Source organism: Xenopus laevis, chromosome 5L (assembly GCF_017654675.1).
Source record: "Xenopus laevis strain J_2021 chromosome 5L, Xenopus_laevis_v10.1, whole genome shotgun sequence".
Lineage (NCBI taxonomy): Eukaryota > Metazoa > Chordata > Amphibia > Anura > Pipidae > Xenopus > Xenopus laevis.
The window spans coordinates 39,099,588-39,123,158 of record NC_054379.1 but is presented as its reverse complement, the minus strand read 5'-3'; the positions used below and the strand labels follow the sequence as shown (position 1 = coordinate 39,123,158).

Sequence of the window (23,571 nt, the reverse complement as noted above, 5' to 3'; positions counted from 1 at the left end):
CTCCATTTCCCTGACTCTCTCATTCCAAAGGTTATTGTGTTTTCCTGCATTCTAAAAGTACTTTTATTTGCTCGCTATCCGAGTGAATCCATACCAGCTCTGCTGCGATACATGTATGATTCATCTGCAATCAAATACGCCGCCTTAAATGACTCACATGCCCTTTGTCCATTACTTTTTAAATAGAGTCCCCAGTGAGCAAGCACAATATAAAGTTGCACAAAAGTCCCATGGTGTTGGTATTTTGGAAGAAAGGTTTGTTATAATCAACAAAAGTGTCTCAAATCCCTGCCGTTACTCTGTCAATAAATCTACTCGCGCCAGCTTTCTGAAGTAAAGAAATACACTGAAAAGCTTTTTTCTAACACTGTAAAGCAGCAGGAACATGTTGACGCAAAATGCACTCATATGTTTTTAATTCGGTACGTTAATGTCATTTAGAGAGCTATTTCTTTCCATGAAAGTCGAGGGAGAGCTTTGTAAAGGCCAAGTGAAACAAGAAATAATTAGCTCACGGCTTCAAACCGAGGAAATTATAAAATTGTACTCTTGCGGTTCTTCTTTGACTCCCAAATTAACCCAGGGACCTATTTTTAAACCATCAACATAAACCTTCATGCAGTTACATTTGCTCATATAGGTACAGTAAATTGAACAGAAATGATGATAGGAGACAAGATGATTGGTATCGAACAGCAGATTACTAGTTACAGTAAGATAAATATAAAGCTGCACACGGTTTTGTTCATACAAAGATAATGTGCAATACATGATATGGAATGATGGGGGGGGGATAAATTTTAATTTAAAAATGTAATTTCCAATGCCCATGGCTTCAGGAAGATTGGGCTGATCATTTACAAGCTTTACAGTGCAATAAGATTATCTCATGTTTCAGGATGTATTAGGATATTTATGAATGCCAGACTTTTTAACATAATAATATTTTACAGCATTGTTTGCCATAAGAATGCTTTAGACTGGCTCACAGTTAAGCCCATAGTCCACTTGAAAACACAAAAGTATTGCATAAGGCAGTGATAGCTTCCCCACCTAGGAGATTTAAACCTGGAGCTTTATACTGTATATCCCCAGGAATGAATGTTCACATTTCTATTTCACTGGCCAAGTACTGGGAACACTACTGCACCTGATGTTAAGTGGAAACAATGAGCATTTTGCTAAAACAACGGTTGAACGGGCGCATGTGTGAATTGGCACAAGCCTGCGTTCACACGCATGTGCAGGAGTGCAAAAAGAAGTAAAAACCACAGAGAGTCAGCGCCCCCCAGCTTTGCGCCCTAGGCACGTACCTACTCTGCCTACCCCTTGGCCTGGCCCTGGAAGGCCATCTCCCATAGAGCCCATTTTTAGAAAAGAATTCTCATTTTAAATAATGATTTCCTTTATTTCTATAATTATAAAACAGTACCTTGTAATTCATTCCAACTAAGATATAATTTATCCTTATTGGAAGCAAAACAATCCTATTGGGTTGAATTAATGTTTAAATGATTTTTTAGTAGACTTAGGGGGTTATTTACTAAACCTGATCAAGCTTTTTTTTTGGCAAAAACTTGTTTTTGTGGGAAAAAACTTGAATTTTTCGAGATTTATAATACCCCGGCCTTATCCAAAACTCTGCCATTTCAGACCTGTCAGGTCCTGTATAAGTCAATGGGAGAGGTACCTACAGTATCTCAATTTGAAGTTAACGTCGTCTGCGCTGGGTGTAGCCTAAAAATCTGACTTTTTCAGGGTTTTTGGTCAAAACTCAAAACAATTGAGCAATTCGGGTTGTCTCTCGATTTTACTGAGTTTTACCGCAATCTGATTAATTTGGATCATTTTATTAATAAATAAGGTCAAATTGAGCATGGGAGTTTGATTGAGTGTTTTTTTTTTTTAAACAAATTCAGATTTTAGTAAATAAGCCCCTTTAAGTCCTTAAATGAAAATGAATCATTATATAAATTATAATTTGGATCTCCATATAAGATACTATTTTATTACTAGAAAAAAGGAGAGAAAGAAAGAAAAAGGAAATACTTTTTAAAAATTAGAAATACTTGCTTAAATGGACTCTATGAGAGATGTCCTTCCCATAATTTGGAGCTTTCTTGATAATGGATTTCCAATTAAGAGATAACAATAAGTGTGTAATGGGTATTATGGCCATTGTTGTTCAATGCAACTTATTGTTGATGGAGGGTCAATGCCTTCATCATAGTGCCAAGTACATCCACAATATTTTTGGCATTCTGACAATCCAGCATGGCACTGTACCCTTTGTGATCAAATTTTAGAAAGCAGATTGCAATATAACATAATCACAGTACATAACAAAGCATATACAATGATAAAGGGCAACAACAGCATTGTTCAATCCTTTCAGCACTTAACACATTAACATAGTACATTCACAGAGCCCAAAGGATTTTGAGTGGAGAATTCTTTCTGCATCTCAAAAAAATAAAATGAAAACTTAAAGAAAGGAAATATAAGCACAATGCACAATGCAATGCAAAAGAGCTCAGAAAACCACTTTCTGCAAAAATAAAAGTCGGAGGGTATATTCCCTTAATTCTTCCCTGATTCCAGTACAGTGTTTGATATGGGGGGTTGGTACAAATAAACTTTCCCTTATATATTACTTTTTAAAAATGTTTTGTTACAGATTGTATCTCTAACCGGTACATACATTTATTTCAGACAATGACTGCTTCACCAAAAAACTCATCACTACTTTTACATTGTGATGTCTATATTTGCCCATTGTTTTCAGCTTCAATCAAAATGATTACAAGTGCCTGATTGGAGTGCTAAGCGCTGGCTCCAAGATCAATAGAAGTCTTAGTAAGTTCACAGACGGTCGGACATCAGTTTATTTCCCTGCCTAAAATGAATCTCGGCAGTTCATTTAATCTGCCACTTCTGAGAAATTTCCACAAGGGACCCAGGGGACCCAGTATTCTAGTTTGAAGGACTGAAGATGGGAAGCTGGGACACCAAACAATAATACATGTATAGAGTACAGTATTCAACAGGACTTTAGGGTTTCCGAGTTAATTAAACTCTTTTTGTGCTTTCTAAAGTCCTGTTAAATGTTGTACTATTTACACACACAATACAATGGATAATGGATCCCATTCGGGATTTTCCCGACCAGCACCGACCCCCACACGCCCTCCCTTAGCCCGTGCCTGCATCTGCTTTCCGGGTTGCTTTAATACACCAGCGCCGCCCCGCCATATATATATATATATATATATATATATATATATATATCTTCCAGATGAGTATCCGCACTCCAAAATCAATCTTGATAAAGGCAGGGGTGCACGGTAAATCTTGTATACACCAATGTTTCACAGACCAGCACTTCCTTTGATGTAAGACAAACAATCTTTTATTGCATCTTTATCCAAAGTTTTGGTCCCCTGTTGGGACCTTTTTCATATATATATATATATATATATATATATATATATATATATAAATACACAGATATCGGATTCGTTATTTGAAAAATCCATTATCCAAAAAGCTCTGAATAAAAGAAAGGCCATTGTCTGCAAAACAATCTTATTGGGTTTAAGTCATGTTTAAATCGTATTTTCGTAGAATTAATAATAATAATGATAGAATTAAGAGATCACTTTTCCCCAATGGGCACTGCAGTAATGTCATTGTCACATAGATATATCCCATGATAACCAAACAGAATATCTTGTCCTTGTATAAAAAAAAAAAGAACATATGCACTCACACATAACACGTGTAGGATGACTGCCCCATGTCTCCTGTCCTCGTTTGAGAATATGTCACTGGGAAATTCATGAAGAGCTGAAAGGAATGAATAAAAAAGGGTCACTTCAAATCAAACCAATACCTGCAAGAAAAATCTCTGTCTTTTGTAAGAGCCATATTTTGGTAAAAGTAAATAAATACAAATAAACCCACACCTGTGCATTAAACAGAGATGTACAAATTAAATTTATTTCTGAGTGTGAATGAAAAAACGTTTGCCAAGGAAATAAAAATTTAAGGGCTATCCACATTATGGGGAAAATTTACTAAAGGGCGAAGTGGCTAACGCTGGTGAAAATTCGCCAGTGTGACATCATTTCGGCACTTTGCCAATTTACTAACGGTACCTGGCGTAATTTCGCTGGCGTAATTTAGTCAAGGATAGACTCTGGCGCAACTTCGCACTCTAACGCCAGGTGAATTTTCGGTCTGTCGAAAGAGCATTATTACGCAAATTCACTACGTTTTTGATTTTACTGACCGTTACCTCTATCGCCAGACTTGCCTTCACCACCTCAGACCAGGCGAAGTGCAATAGAGTAGATAGGAGTTCCTCAAAAAAAGTTCCGAAAAAAAATCTGGCGTTTATTCCTATTTAAAGGGTGATAGACTGAAAAAGATCGTAAACTTTTTTTTGGGGTACCCTCCTTCCCCCCTACATTTGCTAACATATGGCACCTAAACTATACTGTGGGCACATGTGTAGGGCAATATAACAACTTTATATAATTTTATTAAGGTTCCCTGGCCTTGTATAGTGTAATTTATGTAGGGCCATTGTACTTTAACTACACGCCGTATGCTAACTAGCCAACGCTAGCGGCCGCGCGGTCCTAGCGTCCACCTCACCTCCCCTTCCCAGCGCGCCGGCGAAAAAACGCCGGCGCAGCTGCTGTAAATGAATGGGGACGCATGCGTCCCCATAATGCGGCTGGGCGGCATGCCGCCCCTATTTTTTTGCCGCCCTAGGCCCGGGCCTATGCGGCCTTGCAAAGCCAGCGCTGGCGAATTTTTGCCAATTTGTGAATTTGCCCCTTAAAGTCTACTGCTTGCATTATCACATAATCACAGTAAGGATAATGTTAGTATGTAATAATGATAAAACTAAGGTAATGGCACATGCTCTTTGTTGCTTACAGTAGATCACCACTCCCGTGGCTGACAAAGACTCCAAAAATACTTTTTAATCCAGAAGAATGGGGATTGTTGCATGTACAACTTTTGATGCAACAGTCCGGCTTAATTGTAGCAAAATGCAGAAGAATGCATTGTCTCAAGATAAGGCTGCATATAAAATGTTTTGCACGCACCAATTAAAAGGCATTTTGAGTTGCCTGCGACGCGATCTCCCAAAGGTGACAAATCACAGGTGACAACAGTAGCAGCAGGAGCAAAAATTCATAACAATGGCTCATTTATGAGGACTGGCAAAATGCAAAAAATGGCACACATTGGATTTTTTTATCCACAATGCACTATTCTCTGAGCATTCCAGCAAATGCACCTACTTCAATCTGGCACTGTTTTGTGTGCCTTTGGGCTCTTACTCACTGGCGTTCTGACCTGCGCTCCCCTGCATTCCGTTTTTTGGCGTTCAGCCGCAGGGGAGCGCAGGAATAGACGCATGTCATTATTTCAAATGGGGCTGTACTCACTCAGGCGCGTGTAGGCGCCGAACGCAGGTTGAGACGCAACATGCTGCATTTTTCCTGCGTTCGGCGCCTACACGCGCCTGAGTGAGTACAGCCCCATTTGAAATAATGACATGCGTCTATTCCTGCGCTCCCCTGCGGCTGAACGCCAAAAAACGGAATGCAGGGGAGCGCAGGTCAGAACGCCAGTGAGTAAGAGCCCTTAATCCGAATGGGAAAATAATTGTGCTGGGTGTAACTACCACCTTGTTAAAGCAGGAGTTAAATGCAATGGCTACCTTGCCCCTGCGCATGCTGCACTTTGGATCTTCAATGGCAGCATTTAGTAGAATGACAAAGTATCAGCTTACAAACAAGCTTCCAGTTTATCAGCCTTTACTGAAGGATTGGGGCATTTGCATCTACCCAGTGAGTCACTAACAGCAGACTTGTTCTTTGTGCCTCTAAAATGCAATCATCAATATGTACAGTAATAATAAAGGGAAGAGGAGAAACTAATTGGTAAAACACATTCATTAACGTCTGCCCGGAGTATTGCAGAAGTCTTGAAAGAAAACATCCACTGTGTTTTTCATCTGTCAGTGACTCATGCAGTGCCATTAAAGGTAGCAGTTTTGGAAAATGCAGCACAATCTCTAGCCAGCTTTTCCTGATACATATTGGGTAAGTAGCTCTTATGTGCCACTGTCATTCTGAATGCCCGTTTGTTCTTCAAATACACCTTTTGCCTGCCCGAATTTTTAGAATTTATGGGCTAATTTGACTTATATAGGACCTCGATAGGTCTGAGATTTCAGATTTTCAGATTTGGGCTTTTTGCAGCATTGCGGTATAATAAATCTCGAAAATATTCGAAAAATTCCAGTTTTCGCCCCAAAAAGCCTGACCAGATAAATTCAAGGTGTAGCAAATAATTCCCTTATTGTTATTGCTACTTTTTACGACTTATCTTTCTATTCAGACCCTCTCCTATTCATATTCCAGTCTCTTATTCAAATCAATGCATGGGTGCTAGGTTAATATGGACCCTTACAACTAGATGAATGAAATTCAAACTGGAGAGTTGCTGAATAAAAAGCTAAATAGCTCAAACACCTCAAAAAAAAAAAAAAAAAAATGAAGACCAGAAGATCACTCTTTATATCATACAACAAAGGTGAACAACCCCTCTAGACAAATCTCAGCAAAGCCCATAATTTTGGAATCTATGGTGTAGAATGTTGTATGTGCAGCAGCCCCACAGAGAGAGGTATTACTTAACTGCAAGAAGATATCTGATTCTAATTGCATAAAGAAAGCTCAGACCTTGCACATACAGGTATGGGACCAGTTATTCCGAAACCCAGAAAGTTCCAAATTACGGAAAGGCCGTCTTCCTTAGACTTTGTTATAATCAAATAATCCAGCTTTAATCCAATTTTATCCAATAATAAAACAGCAGCTTGTACTTGATCCAAACTAAGATATAATCAATCCTTATTGGAACAAAACCAGCCTATTGGGTTTATTTAATGTTTACATGATTTGCTAGTAGTATGAAGACCCAAATTACGGAAAAATCCCTTATCCGCAAAACCCCAGGTCCTGAGCATTCTGGATAACAGGTCCCATACCTGTACTCATGTTGTGTGTGTGCTGCACCCAACATTTTATCAAGCTGCCACTCATCTTCTCTGCAAAGCGACTAATTGAAGAGAAAGTACAGAGATGAAAGCAAGTCGTTACCAACTAAAGGGAAGTACAACTGAAATATAATAAGAATAAATAAATAAGCCAAAAAAAAACAAAACAAGGGGCACGATGTCTGGAGTTTATAAATCCAAAACGGTCTGTTAATTCTCACCAATTCACTGCTTATTATGATTTTAAGCATTTATTAGATTTATAAGTGTCATATGACCCTTCTATATTTAGCAAAGATATCACAGTTTGCTTGGGTTTGTAATACCTTTTTTTTTTTAAAGCATTTTGAGAACTTCATCTGTTTTTTCTTTTGTTGATGGGCTTTATCTTCAGGGAAAAGTGGTGTAGCCTTGGGGGAATTTCACCTTGAGAGTGGCATTATGTCTGACTAAGTAACTTTCTCAGAACTTCTCAAGTGTTAACATTTCAGTTGTGAGTTTAAGAAACCTGTGTATTTCACGATGGCCAGAACTTTGCGATTACAATACAGGAAGGTCTGCAGCAGAAGGAAAGTAGAAAACTGCCTGCAAACAAAAATACAGGGGTAACCTAGGGGTAAGACAAATGTAACTCTTACTGTATTCATCAAAACAACTTTTAAAACAACTTTTAATACAGACTGGCAAAACATTTTCCACAGACCTCCTCTGTATTCAGTTCTCTACCCAGGCTCCTCAGGTGACCCAACTGCCCTCTTATTTACGATCCATCTGAGTGCCTGGTACTGTACAGCTGGGGTTTACCACTTTCCAGCCAAATCCTTCCAACAGGAGCTTCATTCATGTCCCCTACTGGGTTCTAAATCCAACTAGTAATGTGTTTAGAGCCAAAGGCTGCTCTCACCAGCTAGAATGAGCTACTATAGGACTATTCCTTTCTCACATACTTATGCGGGGGTTCTCTATTCACCTCCTTACTAAGTACTTCTTCAATCCACTGAGTGGAACCAAATAAGGCTTACTGGAATTCCCTTCTCCTTTTATATTATAAAAGGGAACCTTATAACTCTACCAGAAGAACAAGATACCTACATACTATATTGCTCATACAAGCTAAAGCCTTCTCCCTTCATATGCCTTCTTCCCCACTCACAGTTAAAAAAAAATAAAAAAAATAAAATATATATATATATAAATATATATATATATATATATATATATATATATATATATATATATATATATATATATACACCATAAGTAAAAGCTGCACACCTCAATTGTAAATAAAGAGACCTGGGTGCTAAAGTAAATTGGCACTCACACTTATTAAGGCTTAATTAACCATCATCTTTATTCATCAGATAACTTTTTTCCTCCTTTTTTGTGCAAATCCTGTGAGTGCCAGTACTTGAGACTCTCTCTCTCTCTATATATATTTATTATATAACTCCAGGCTGGTGCACTCGAAATCCAATATAGCGAATGCCTTGTTGCTGGTTATAGAGATAAATATCCAAAACAGAAAATGAACCGCACTTGCAGGTCTTTTACAAACAATGTTTTGGTTCCTAAACTCAAGCCATCCTCAGGAAGTGCATACAACGCAAACAACATCTCCTTAAAAAGGCAATAGTGGTGCCAGAGTACAACCGTGATGTCATAGCAAGGTGTGCATATCATTAGTGACTTGTGAAACGATTGTATTACTGGATGAGATGCTCATCATCTCCTTGTTTTTAAATATTTTCTAAACACTCATGGGGGAGAGATCACTGATATTGCAGTACCAAATGGGGGGAATGTGTATTACGTAGATGTGAATTCTATGAGTTTTGGTCACTTTTACAAATGCGATGATATCAGCACACACCCACTAAAGCTCCACTGCTGATACGACATACTTAGTCAGTGATGGCATGCACACCTTGCTATGACATCACGGTTGTACTTTGGCACCACTATTGCCTTTTTAAGGCGATGTTGTTTGTGTTATATGCACTTCCTGAGGACGGCTCGAGTTTAGGGGCCGAAAAGTTGAAATAAAATAAAAAAAATGTTGTTTGTAAAAGATCTGTGAGTGTGGTTCATTTGCTGCTTTATATATATATATATAATACACAAAAGCCATGAATATCTTGTAAATTATATCCTTATAAACGGTGAGTTCTGATGTCATCAGTTATAAACGGTGAGTTCTGATGTCATTTCTGTCACATGACTCACTGAAATTTGTGTATTATAATAAATAAAGTACCCCTGTTGCAAAATATGAGGATATTAGAAGATACCTTGGCGTTACCTTCGGCCTCGTGTTTTTATATGGTCATGAAACTCCTTGGTAACTTATAATATCCTTATATTTTACAAGAGGGGGTACTTTATTCACTATATATTTTTATTTTATTTATTTATTTTTTTTCCTTCTGCTTTCATTCATGCACCTGTACTTTGCAATACAAAAGCTTTTACTACATTTCACAACTAATTGCGTGGAATTGCATCACTAATTATACAAAAATAAGTATTTCCTTGCAATTAGCAGGAATTAGAGGCTATTTTGAACACTAATTGACACTTTTTTTATTACGCATTTTGGTTGTTGCAGAAGCATAATTGTGGTTTATGTAGTAGGTGCTGTAAATCCCTTCCACCCAATGCACACACACAAATGTGAAGACACCGTGTAATCAAGGTTTGGATTTGAGGATCCTGCTTATATGAATTGTTAATTTGCACCTGCTGGCACATCAAGGTCCTCCTTCTTCTTCAGTCCATCCAAAAACACAGCTCTGCCTTGCTCAAAACAAGGAGGCATTATTTAAATCCTGAACACTAATATAAATGTATCAGGGAGTCATTCCAAAATATCAGAGTATCTATTCACCACCTAAAACCTGCCAAATGCATGTATAAGTCAGTGGGAGAGGTGCAGTGACATGTTGGAGATGTTTTTACCCTTCCTGAAAGTTGAGTTTTTTTCTGAGGAAAAAACTCAAACAGAGTTTGGTTGAATTCGAATTTCAGGTCGGTAAAATTCCTCTGAGTTTTAGATATTAGATTTTTTTTGATAAATAACCCCCCAATCGAATTTAGAAGAAAATCTAATTTAATAGAGTTAAAAAAAACACATGAATTCGAAATTCGAACCTCTGTCAGTCTGTCAGAGCAGACAGACTGTCATTAGCAATTCACAGAGGGGATAGCCCCCAGTTCAAACCAATGAAGAGTTCAGGCAAAGGGAGAGAGAGAAAAATTGCTAAGACCACGGTTATTACAAGTAACAATGTAACCTAAGGGGTTAATCCAAAGCACTTAATACCTCTCCGAATTGTGTCTGTACCCTCCCATTTAGACTGTAAGTCCTACATGGCAGTTAGCTCCATCTTTTTGTCTCTGTGACATTGATTAATCTATATTGTAATTTTACTTTATATTTACCGGTATGTGAATTTTATTTTAATAATGTATCCCCTGTTTGTTCTATTTGTTTATTTGTTGTTCTATTTATTGTTCTGCTGTACTGTGCTTTGCCCTCAAGGAGTGCTATACAAATAAAAATATACATACATACATACATACAAGATAATGACCCTGTGCTGCCATTACATTTATATTTTCATTTGCAAAAAAACCCATCCCTGTTGTTTCTTATATTTTCCAAATCTATAAAGGGTCATTACTTGCTATACAGGTATGGGAAATGTTATCCAGAATGCTCGGGACCTGGGGTTTCCAGATAAGGGATTTTTCTGTGATTTAGATCTCCATACTTTAAGGGGCAGATTTACTAAGGGTCGAGGTGAATTCGAGGGAATTTTCGAAATAAAAAAATTCGAAATTCAAAGTAATTTTTTGGATACTTCGACCATCGAATAAGATACTACGACTTCGAATTTACTTCGACTTCGATTCAAAGTAAAAATCGTTCGAATATTTGACCATTCGATAATCGTAGTACTGTCTCTTTAAAAAAACTTCAATACTTCGCCAAGTTCAACCTGCCGAAGTGCTATGTTAGCCTATGGGGACCTTCTACAACCATTTTCACATCGAATAAAAATCTCGAAGAATTTCGAAGTTTTTTTGTACTTCGAAATTCGACCCTTGATAAATCTGCCCCTAAGTCTACAAAAAAAAAACCAATTTAAACAATAAATAAGGATGAATTATATTTCAGTTTAGATTAAGAACAGGGTATTGTTTTATTATTATAGAAAAAAAGCAAATCATTTAAAAAAAATTTGATTATTTATATAAAAGAGAAACTATAGGAGATGGCCTTCCGGTAATTTGGAGCTTTCTGGATAACAGGTTTCTTGATAACAAATCCCATACCTGTACACTGTTACAGTTCTGTGCCAAATAGAGCAGGAACATTACAGAGTCATGCTGTTAGGCACAGAACAGAGCTGATATATCTTGCACTCGGCTGACCCTTACACTCATTTCACCTTATGCTTTCGGATCGGCAGTTCCTATCACTGGTACCATTTAGGTTTTACACAGAATCCTCTTGGCAACCTTAGGAGTTAAATTCAGAACGGCAAAAACTGATGCAAATCAACTTCATTTTGCCTGTTCTGCACTGCTGATCATGTTAAGTGCACGCAATGAATTGTATTGCCATAGGCTACCTGCGATACACGTTTACGACACTTATCCTTGGCTACCTATAATTGCATTGCACAATGTCTCTTGACATATTTGTGCTAATTATGAATGGGAAAGTGGTTTTTCATCAGGATGTGGCAAGGGCGAAAGCTTAATATAGTTCAGCCTTCGTCATAGCATGAAATTATGGACATGAGCACAGGGATTAAGGTTGTTCATTACTTGTACCAGTATTTTTGGACTTTCTTCCATATTATCAACCTCTGTCAATCCCTCCTCATAAACAATACCTGATCGACCTCCTATAAATGTTCCTCCATATGGAGTCTACGTTGTACAAGATGATGACGGGGGTTCATGGCATGACAATGACATCACTGTTCCCATGGCAACATCAGCATCAGAACAAAGAGCATTACTGATAGAGTAGCACCTTGTTCGATGACCGTGCAGAGCAGGATTCGTTTATATTTCTCAACTCAGATGGATACACTCCGCTGTCTTGCCACAATGACAGTTTCAGTGGAGACAAATACAGGGGAACCATATGTTTGCTGCCACGTTATATCTCAGTCAATACATTCATTAAAGATACAAGATCACTTTGGTGTACTGTTTAAAACATTATCAAAGTGAGGTAAGGTTCCGGCTAAATCGAGAGATTCATATCACTCTTGCATGACTGAATCGCCTGGTTTGTGTTTCATTCATTTCTTTGTGTTTGTTTACATGAATAAAAAAGAAACTGGGCTATGCAACCATGATGTAATGTTCTGCAACATTGATCAGTGCTTAAAAAAAACCCTTTTCATGGGATAAATCTCACTTTATATTTATTTCTGTTCCTCTTCTTTACACTATTACCCAATAACCAACATCAAACACTTTGACCCTAGCCTTTTCCTTTTCCCCCACAGTCCACATACTTCTCTTCTTCCACAGCAATCATGTAAGGCAGTGATCCCTAACCAGTGTCTCACAAGCAAAATATTGCTCACCAACCCCTTGGATGTTGCTGCCAGTGGCCTCAAAGCAGGTGCTTATTTCTGAATTCCAGGTTTGGAGTCAAGTATTGGTTGCATAAAAAACCATGTGTATTGCCAAACACAGCCTCCTGTAGGCTACCAGTTTACAAAGGGGCTACCAATCACAGCACCTATTTGGTACCCCCAAGAACATGTTTCATGCTTGTGTTGCTCCCCAACTCTTTTTAGATTTGAATATGGCCAGTGTCGGACTGGGCCGGCAGGACACCGGGAAAAACCCCTGTGGGCCCCAGCCCTCATGGGCCCCGCCGGCCCAGACCTGCCCCCCCCCCCGGCTGGCCCATAAAGAAATAAACCGGTGCGATGTGTCAGCATATGAGCATGCAGTGCAACTATGTCAGCGCATACAATCGATGAGGGCCACATAATTAGAGGTTGGAAAGGGGGTCCCGGGGATTGCCAGGAGGGCCCTTTGTTTGCAGTCCTGGTGGGCCCCCAAGGCTCCAGTTCGACCTTGAATGTGGCTCATGGGTAAAAAAGGTTTGGGATCCCTAATGTGAGGCAAGATAATGAAAGAGACAAAGAGAAATAGCAACTATATATACCAGTGGGGTTATACAACAACAGAAGGCATGTATAAGCTTTCTGTGCATACTGTATCTTCTGGCTCCTCTTTCTTCACATTAGCCCCTTGTTGGGTTGGCCAACATAACCTAACACACAGCATAGCATAGGTGTCCCCAAACTTTTTTTTAGCCATGAGCAAAATTACATGTAAAAATAGTTGGGGAGCCACGCAAGCATGAAAGATGTTCTTGGGTGGTGCAAAATAAGGGCTGTGATTGGTCATTTGATATCCCCTATGTGGACTGGCAGCCTACAGGAGGCTCTGTTTGGCAGTACACCTGGTTTTTATACAACCAAAACTTGCCTCCAAGCCAAGAATTAAAAAATAAGCTAATGCTTTGAGGCTGCTTGGAGCAACATCCAAGGGTTTGGTGAGCAATATACAACTACTCCTGAGACACTGGTTGGGGATCACTGGCATAGCACTTGCTCACGCATAAACTGCAAACTTAGTATAAAGATAATATGTAATTTGTGAACAGGGTCCTGGAAAGGTAAAGCGTGATACAGAGGAGCAAAACTTTGTAGAGAAGAGATTATTGCGTGCATGGGAATGTGTAAATGCAATAACATACTGACAATGGTTTTTTACAGAGCATAGTGTAAATTGGCACTTTAATACCTAAGGGCTATGACAAAAGCCTTAACAATATACAGCTTCCTTTGAATTTCTGCTCAGCACAGAACAAGTAATAAAGCACCCAGACTTGGACTAAATATAAGAAGTCTGAGATGTTTCACCCTCTTTTGTAAGATTCTTACAATGAGTCATGGCTTCTTCACTTTCTTCCATTCAGCATTGAAAGGCCACTTGCCACAGAAAAGAAGCAGGGACTTTGATTCATCTCCGATCTGTAGCGTTATGCAGAAAATACAGTAAGTGCTTTACTTGGTATTTAGTCAACACAAGACACAAAGCAAGTTCATTTGCAAAAGCATCTCTCGTGCTGAGACAAAAGGTATTTACTTGTTGCTTTTACAACTTACAAATCAGTTCAAAGTATCACTGAAGTCTGTTATGTGTGATGTAAAGGTTTGCACCTTGCAAGTCAAAGCTGGCATTTGAGTGCTTAACTTTGGTCCACACTACACATTTAAAGGGGAAATATACATGGGTGATCTTGCATGAGCCAGATTTGGTACAATATATTGTGTATTCTTGAATTTTGTAAGTACAACGTTACTCTACTCTACTCTACAAGACTGGAATATGACTAGGCGAGGGTCAGCTGATTTATCAAAAAGCCAGAAAAAACATTTTGGAAGTATAAAGAAAACCCACGAAAAGTCGCCAGAAAACCTTTGGCAAGTTTAAGCTGGCGAGGTAGTACAGAAGTCAATGGGAATGTTCTCTAATAACTTTATTTCTTTTCCCAGTTCGAGATTCCAGATTTTTAGAGACAATGGGCAATGAGATTCTCACTGGCATGCTACTTTTTTCTCTGTGTAAAACATGCACGGGAATATATTGTCACGTTTTTTTTCTCAAATAAGCTTCCATCTGCATTTTTTTCCCCACAAACTTGGATTTTGATCAATATGCCCCTAGGTGTGTAGCTTTAATGAGAATTTGTTTTTTAGATAGGGTCAGTGATTACCATTTAAAAGCTGGAAAGAGTCAGAAGAAATCATTCAAGAAATATAGAAAAGAAAAATGAGAGATCAATTGAAATGTTGCTTAGAATTAGCCATTCTACAACATACTAAAAGTTCACTTAAAGGTGAACCAGCCCTTTAAGAGAGTTTGAACCTATGTGAAAGAGACTGTTTCTACTCGACCTTTGCAATATCGTTATCTGCTCAGCATTCCTCCTTCCTGAGTACTCACAACTGGCTAAACTACATACAAGAATGAGTATGACACAACAATCAGCCCAAAAACGTTTCATACTCACAACTGGCTAAACTACATACAAGAATGAGTATGACACAACAATCAGCCCATCAGCCCAATAAATCAACATTTCATACTCAACTGGCTAAACTACATACAAGAATGAGTATGACACAACAATCAGCCCAAAAATTAAATGTTTCATACACACAACTGGCTAAACTACATACAAGAATGAGTAGGACACAACAATCAGCCCAAAAATTCAAAGTTTCATACTCAGAACTGGCTAAACTACATACAAGAATGAGTATGACACAACAATCAGCCCAAAAATTCAATGTTTCATACTCACAAATGGCTAAACTACATAAAAGAATGAATATGACACAACAATCAGCCCAAAAATTCAATGTTTCATACACACAACTGGCTAAACTACATACTAGAATGAGAATGACAACAATCAGCCCAAAAATTCAACGTTTGGTACAGTTTGTTTGAAGTGTGTAGTACATATCTTTGCTTCCATAAAAGAAGAAAAGAAGATTATATTTAGCAGCATTAACACTACATATCAGACCCTGCTCACAAACACGCAGATGTTGAGAAAGTACTTAAGGTTTTTAAAAGTCAAGGACAGACATAAACATTTCTCTGAGCCTAAGCTGTCATTTATTTTTTCATTCTAACTTTCAGACATTTGTTCTAAATGATAGCTCCCATTTTGAGTTGGCTTTTGCTCCGCCTTTAAATAAATATGCCATCAGGAACATTCTCTGCTAGCAGGGGATACTCACTGGATGAGAACATTTAGTGGCTTGCATAAATAAGTGGTGCTAGAAACTTACATTCTATTTCTGTGTTATTGTTTGAAATGTCATATCTGGCTGTGTACTGTATAAATGATCTTGAAACATAACTCCAACCTCTTTATTATCATGCCTTGGCTTTGGGAGTTATTGGCATGCTTTGTGTAAGCCTATAATTAAATTTATATTACAAACACATGCAGATTATACCCCCTCCCACTTATATATTACCAGTAATTGTATTCCTTGGTGCTTAATTTCATACGTACAGTACTCATGATTTGAAACCATGAGCACTACAAAACAAAAACTCTAAATAGAAACATAAGCTGTGCAGAATATTTAAAAATGCACATATTTACATGACATATGAATTCATATGGAGAAAATGTGTTAACAGACTGTTAAAAATGACTTTTTATTCATTAGGAATAGCCCACAAGCCTCCTGATGCTGTTGTCATGTGACTATTAACAAGGCTTGTCAATGAAAACTTGGTGGGAGTTGTTGTCCTGTTACAGAGGAAAAGGTAAAGTATTGTGGGGGTATATATACAGATATGGGATCTGTTATCCGGGAAACCTGTTATCCAGAAAGCTCAGAATTACATGAAGGCCATCTCCCATAGACTCCATTTTATCAAAATAATCAACATTTTTAAAAATTATTTCCATTTTCTCTGTAATAATAAAACAGCACCTTGTACTTGATCCAAACTAAGATATAATTAATCCTTATTGGAGGCAAAACCAGCCTGTTGGCTATAATTCCATGTTTTTTTTGTAGAATATCCAAATTATGGAAACATTCGTTATCCAGAAAACCCCAGTTCCCCAACATTCTGGATAACAGGTCCCGTACCTGTATATAGATTCTAGTTTACAGATTCTGATTTACTTTGTAGTACAGGTATGAGATCTGTTATCCAGAATGCCCGGGACCTGCGGTATTCAAGATAAGGGATCTTACCGTAATTTAATACCTTAAGTCTACGTAAAAATAATTTAAATATTAAATAAACTAAATAAACCAAATAAATAAAAAATAGAAGCTTTTTCGGAAAAAAAAATTTGTACAATCCGAGTTTTCGCTCGAGTTTTTCAACAATCCGATAAAAATCACTTTTTTTTATTAATAAATAAGCTAAAATCGGGCATGGGAGTTTGGTTATGGTTTTTTAAATAAAATATAAGAAAATGGATTTTAATAAATAACCCCCTAAAATCTCATTTAAAGGTGAATAATCCCTTTAAAGTGATGTACCTTTGTAATGGCTTCTGTTTACAAGGAAAATATTTATGATATAGATGTATGTAAAGCATTTAAACATCACAAGTTGAATATCTGCCACTAGATCACAGTTACCATTTGGGCACACCTATACAGGTGCTAATTAGGGATGCACTGAAGCCACTATTTTGGATTCGGCAGAACCCCCGAATCCATCTAGAAAGATTCGCCCGAATACCGAACCTAATCCTAATTTGCATATGCAAATTAGTGGTGGGAAGGGGAAAACATATTTTACTTCCTTGTTTGCTTATGCAAATTAGGATTCGGATTCGGATTCAGTTCAGCCGGGCAGAAAGATTCGGCTGAATCCAAATCCTGCTGAAAAAGGCCAAATCCCGAATCCTGGATTTGTTGCATCCTTAGTGGTAATTCTGGAACCTCTTGACATTTTTGAACATTTTCCAAGGGCTTGACTTTTCATTATGCTCCCCTATCACATGCTATAATCAGAGGATTCTGGTATCAAAACAGCTACACTTCCAATTCCCCTGGGTGTGTAGTTTTAGAAGTTGTAGATCATTAACAAGTGGAGGAATCAACCCCCTACTCAACAGCACAAACAACATACTAAGAATAAGAATATTAACATAAACCCCCTAATACCTAAAAACTCTTCAGTTTAAACAGCAACGTTGTAATTGATCACCTGCACATGTAAGTGTTCAGCAAATCAGCCTTAAGGTGGCCATACACGGGCCGATAAAAGCTGCCGACAGACCGTGTCGGCAGCTTATTGGCCCGTGTATGGGGGCCCCCGACGGGCTTCCCCGATCGAGATCTGGCCGAAAGTCGGCCAGATCTCGATCGGATGGGATTAAAAATCCCGTCGGATCGCGGCCGCATCTGTTCGTTGATGCGGTCCCGCGATCCGACCGCCCGTTTGGCGAACGCTAGGATCCGATCGTTGGGCCCTAGGGCCCACGATCGGATCAGCCCGATATTGCCCACCTCAAGGTGGGCATATCGGAGGGAGATCCGCTCGTTTGGCGACATCGCCAAACGAGCGGATCTATCCGTGTATGGCCACCTTTACACTGTCCCTGGCATTTATATTCAAAAGATTAATGACAGAATTTACATTTAAGAAAATATATGAATCATGCATGAAATCTCATTAAAATCATTTCACTTTTTGACTCCGTCCTTTTGGTGGCATTCCGCAGCAGTAATTACTACTAATTTGAATGATGAAGGCTTGGGGAAAAAATGGGACACTACAAGACTGTGAAATAAGTGCATTTGCAGCTACATATTGAGCTCTAGACTGTCCTCTTTCTTCTTATCTGTATGATATATAAGGAATACGAGGGGGGATAGTGGAACAATCTAATAAGCAGCAAATATCTGCATATTTGTTCCTTAATTCCTTAAAATTCATGAAATTCCAAGGATCCTGTTTGTTCAAAACAAAGGATTCGGAACTGCCTTGCAGGACTGGTGCGACAAGTTTGTTTCCATCTAGGGCACTGTTAGCAAGGAAGGATCTCACTGCGTCTGTGTGGGTCTCCTCCAGGTACACACTCCCTAAATGAAAGTCATACAGGCAGGGTAATTGACCCTAGTGTGTGTGTTAAAGTGATAAGGTTGGGCTAATACAAATGGTGCAACAAAAGCAAAACTGTTGATGCTATATAAATAATGGATGATGATAATAATAATAAATAATATAGTGACAACACAGGGTAGGACCTGGCCTGCAGAACATGGGGAAAACCCAGTGGGCCCTAGCCCCTACCTCCCAACTGTCCCTTTTTTCACAGGACAACCCCGAATTTGACAGCTCAACCCACAGTCCCGGGTTTGTTACTGAAATGTCCCGACTTTCTCTTTGATCTCCTGCACTGAACAGCCAGAAAAAAAATACAAAGTTTCTAACTATATTGGCTTTTGGCAGAGAGCCCAGAATAGATACATAAATACTTTTGTAACAATCTAAGCAGGTCTCTTTAGAGAACTTGGACTCACAGTTTAAAGGGCAATGCACCTTTATTAGCAAAACTGTAATAACACAGAAAAAACACAGAAATGTGTTCAAACTTTCATAACGTACCAAATTTTGTAAAATGGACACGATAATTAGAGGGTGTGTCCACAAAATGGGCATGGTCAAAAAATTTGCAGCACTCCGCACAATCGTTTTGTCCCTCTTTCTATTTCCAAAATGTTGGGAGGTATGCTAGACTTTGTGGGCCCCTGCTGACCCAGACCCAATCCCCACCTGCTGCACTGTTGTCCTTAATTCTCCTGTGCCATTGGTCCCCTCCCCCCTCATCAGCTGCGGTGAGCAGGGGTGCTCCACCAATGAGGTGAGTTGGGGCACTCGCTTCAGGAGGCAGCGCCCCCCTGGTTGCCAGGGGTGGCAAAAATGCCACTACTGGTAACTTTAAGAGCCAAATTTCTGTTTTTTAAACCGGAAATTCGGTTTCTCTAGTGCAGAGAGAAGAATTTTCGGTCTCTGCGCTAGCAATGCGCCACCGACCCCCGTCGGCGATTTCAAGGTAATCGCGATGGGCAGGGGCATTTCAAACGCTGCCTCAGGTGTCGTGACAGGCTGGAGCGCTTCTGTCGGTGAGCCCCGCATATCCCAGTCCAGTGTCGGACTGGGCTGGTGGGACACCGGGAAAAAGCCCTCATGGGCCCCCGCTGGTCCAGCCACCTTCCCCCATTCTCCGGGCCCCCAAATAAAATTAATTGCAGCATCCGTGCATGCGCCTTGCGCATGAACGCCGCGCATCGGCACTGACGCATGTTTGCGTGCCGACGTCCGTACATGTGCACCAGCGTGTGCACCGCCATTCGCACATGCTCACGGGGGGCCCCGGAGGTTAGTAACCCGGTGGGCCTCCCCATGTCCAGTCCGACCCTGTGCCAACATAACATAATAAATGATATAATAAATGATAGAAATGATTGAATGCTTTTACAGTCCCTACAAATGTTGCAGCCTCCTTTGCACTGTTCCTAGCTATACCTCTAGGGTTGCCACTTTTTTGGGGAAAAAATACCGGCCTTCCTATATATTTATCTTTTTTCCCTATTAATAACATTGGGATCAAACATAATTTTTACTGGCCAGGCCAGTAAAATATCGGCCAGGTGGCAACCCTGTATTCCTCCCCAGCATGTGATGCCACATGTAGGGGTAGAACTGTGTGGAAGTGAAAGTGCACAGAAGGACATAGCATTTCTATATCTATTAGACAAGCATACAATGGCATGAATATTGTTTGCAACCCCAAAATAATCAGTTTGGCCAATCATCCTGTGGAATGAACCAAACATAATTGACATATATATACTGTAAGTATTTCACATGATTTCCAGAAGATAAATGAAATCCTGACCAGCTCAGCTATCAACGAATACTCTTTAAGCTTTCAAACATTCGGCTAGCTTAACGCTATTAAAAAACCTCTTTTTATTATCCTATATTGGGGGATCACATTAAACACGTTAACATCATTTAATCAGTATTTCGTAAATCAACTTCCTTTTATATTATTGGAAGATTAATTTTAAGCAGCGTCCAGATTTCATTGTTAGCTCGTCTGCCCTGTGTGGCACAGCCTGATGAGTTGCTGAACACTCCAACACACTCTGATTGCTTCTTTCTGGCAGGAAAGCATATTGAATGTCCTAGGCAGATTATTTTCTGCCTTTGATTTGGATGGCTCTTTGCAGTGGGAAGTAGGACATGTATAAGTGGAAGCAAATAACTTTGTGTAATTCCTAAAATAGCTTTCTTCCGTATCTCGCACTAGGATCAGTGCAGAAATTATAATGGACAAAACAGCAGAGCCCTTATCTGCAGAAATCAGTTTAATAATTCACTTTATATGATTTGAAAAACAAATGGATCAGGTATAAAGGTACGGATACAAATTGAATCCTTTAAATGAATATCTAAAATGCCGTTTAGATTTTGCAATTATTTCTGACAAGCAAACTTAAAGGATTGGTTCACCTTTAAGATAACTTTTAATATGATATTGAATGGCTAATTCTAAGCTACGTTTCAAATGGTCTTTTTTGTTTATTTTTCATAGTTTTTGAATTATTTGCCCAAGAGGTATAGGGGACCCATGAGTCCTTCATTTATATACAATTTCAATAAATATTGGTAAAACAGGACATTTTGGGGGCCTAAAAAATAATTTGCTGTGGGGCCCAGTGATATGTAGTTACTCCACTGTCACTGACCCCATCTAAAAACAAATGCTCTGTAAGGGTAAGGCCAGACGAGGAGATTCGGGGAGATTTTGTCGCCTGGTGACTTATCGCCACGTCTTTTGCGCGACTATCTCCCCGAACTGCCTCAGCGTTTTTTCCCCATAGGCTACAGCGCAAAATCGCCTGCGCTAATGCACACGCGGCGATGCGTTTTCAATAGTCACCCAAAGTTGCCTCACAATTTTGGGCGACTATTGAAAACGCATCGCGCGTGTGCATTAGCGCAAGCGATTTTGCGCTGTAGCCTATGGGGAAAAAATGCTGAGGCAGTTTGGGGAGATAGTCGCGCAAAAGACGTGGCGATAAGTCGCCAGGCGACAAAATCTCCCCGAATCTCCTCGTCTGGCCTTACCCTAAGTCTACAAATCTATTGTTATTGCTACTTTTTATTACCTCTCTTTCTATTCAGATCCCCACCTATTCATATTCCAGTCTCTCATTTAAATCACTGCATGGTTGCTAGGGTAATTTGGTTCCTAGCAACCAGACTGCTAAAATTACAAATTGGAGAGCTGCTGAATAAAAAGCTAAATAACTCCAAAACCCCAAATAATAAACAAAATGAAAACCAACTGCAAATTTTCTCAGAATATGATTCTCTACATCATACTTAAAGTTACGGACATTTACTCATATATATTTGTCATCTGTATCCTAAATGTGACTAAATGTGACTGCAGCCATGCTTTTAAATCTGGGCAGTGCTAAAACTATTACCTAAATTCTTCACTGAAGTCTGGAACATTCCCTTATGTTGGCAGTTATCACCATAAATTACCAATCCTATAAATGATCTATTCCTTTTTAAATGGGTTGTTCAGCTTCCAACTTTTTTCAGTTCAGTTGTTTTTAGATATTTCACCAGAAATGAAGATTATTTCCCATTACATTCTATTTGTGTCAGTTTTTCTAATATTGAAGTACAGGTATGGGACCTGGGGCTTTCCGAATAAAAGATCTTTCCATAATTTGGACCTTCGTGCCCTATGTCTAATATAAAAACATGTAAACATTAAATAAACCCAGTAGGCTGGTTCTGCTTTCAATAAGGATTCATTGTATCTTAGTTTGGATCAAGTACTAGCTACTAGTTTATTATTACAGAGAAAAAGGAAATCCTTTTAAATTAAAATCTGGATTATCTGATTATAATGGATTCTATGGAAGACAGCCTTTCCGTAATTCGGAGCTCACTGGATAACGGGTTTTCCGAATAACAGATCCCATACCTGTATAAAGTTTCATTTTTCACCTATGTCTTTCTGAAGCAGCTCTGGAAAGGGGGGAAAGGGATGTTCTAAATTGCTTCATTAGTCGATACATTTCTTATCTTTGTCCCTGCTGAGTGGAATCCCTCCATTTATTAAAGGCAGCTGTTAGAATTGATACAATAGTTACTGATATCCCACAGATGCTGCTGAGAAATGTATCAGTAATGTAGCAAATTGTAACAGTTCAGAATCTGTGCCTAGATTACGGAGCTGACAGACTGAAAAACCAGGAACTTCAAATTTTAATTTTGGAAAAAAAAAATAAAAATTGGAAAGCATTAAAAAGTATTTATTTCTGGTGAACAAACTGAAAACAAATCAACTGCAAAAAAAAAAAAAAAGCTTGGAAGGTGAACAACTCCTTTAAAAAATTAACCTGAATTGTAAAATAGATAGATATGTTGATAATAATACTTCTATACTAATAAAACAGTACATTTACTTAAATCGAATTAAGATATAATTAATCCTCACTAGAAGCAAAACGTGCATTAGGATTATTTCATGTTTTTATGATTTTCTAGTAGACTTAAGGTATGAAGATCCAAATTACTGAACGATCTCTTATATGGCAAACCCCAAGTCCTGAGCATTCTGGATAACAGGTCCCATACCTTTAGTTACTTTTCAACATTGTGTATATCTGAGGACTGGTCTCTAAAGGGGCTATGATACCACTTTAGGATGACAACAGCAAATGTTACCTCTGTGGAACTCATGCATGAATAAAAACTTGAATGGTTTTTCTAGGAAAGAATTCTACAGAGTCAAATGTCGACGACGTCGGAATATTGCCCGCGAATTGACGCCGGTGTCCAGG

The 23,571-nt window shown here is 38.8% G+C and overlaps 1 protein-coding gene across 1 annotated transcript in view; it reads right to left on the bottom strand.

Moving 5' to 3' along the window:
- Positions 1 to 23,571, bottom strand: part of LOC108716110 (sodium/potassium/calcium exchanger 3) — a 222,768-nt gene that overhangs the window by 93,413 nt on the left and 105,784 nt on the right. The window contains exon 3 of the mRNA XM_041562667.1: positions 3,770 to 3,846. Coding sequence (XP_041418601.1) covers positions 3,770 to 3,846 — 77 coding nt within the window. The remainder of the gene's footprint in view (positions 1 to 3,769; positions 3,847 to 23,571) is intronic.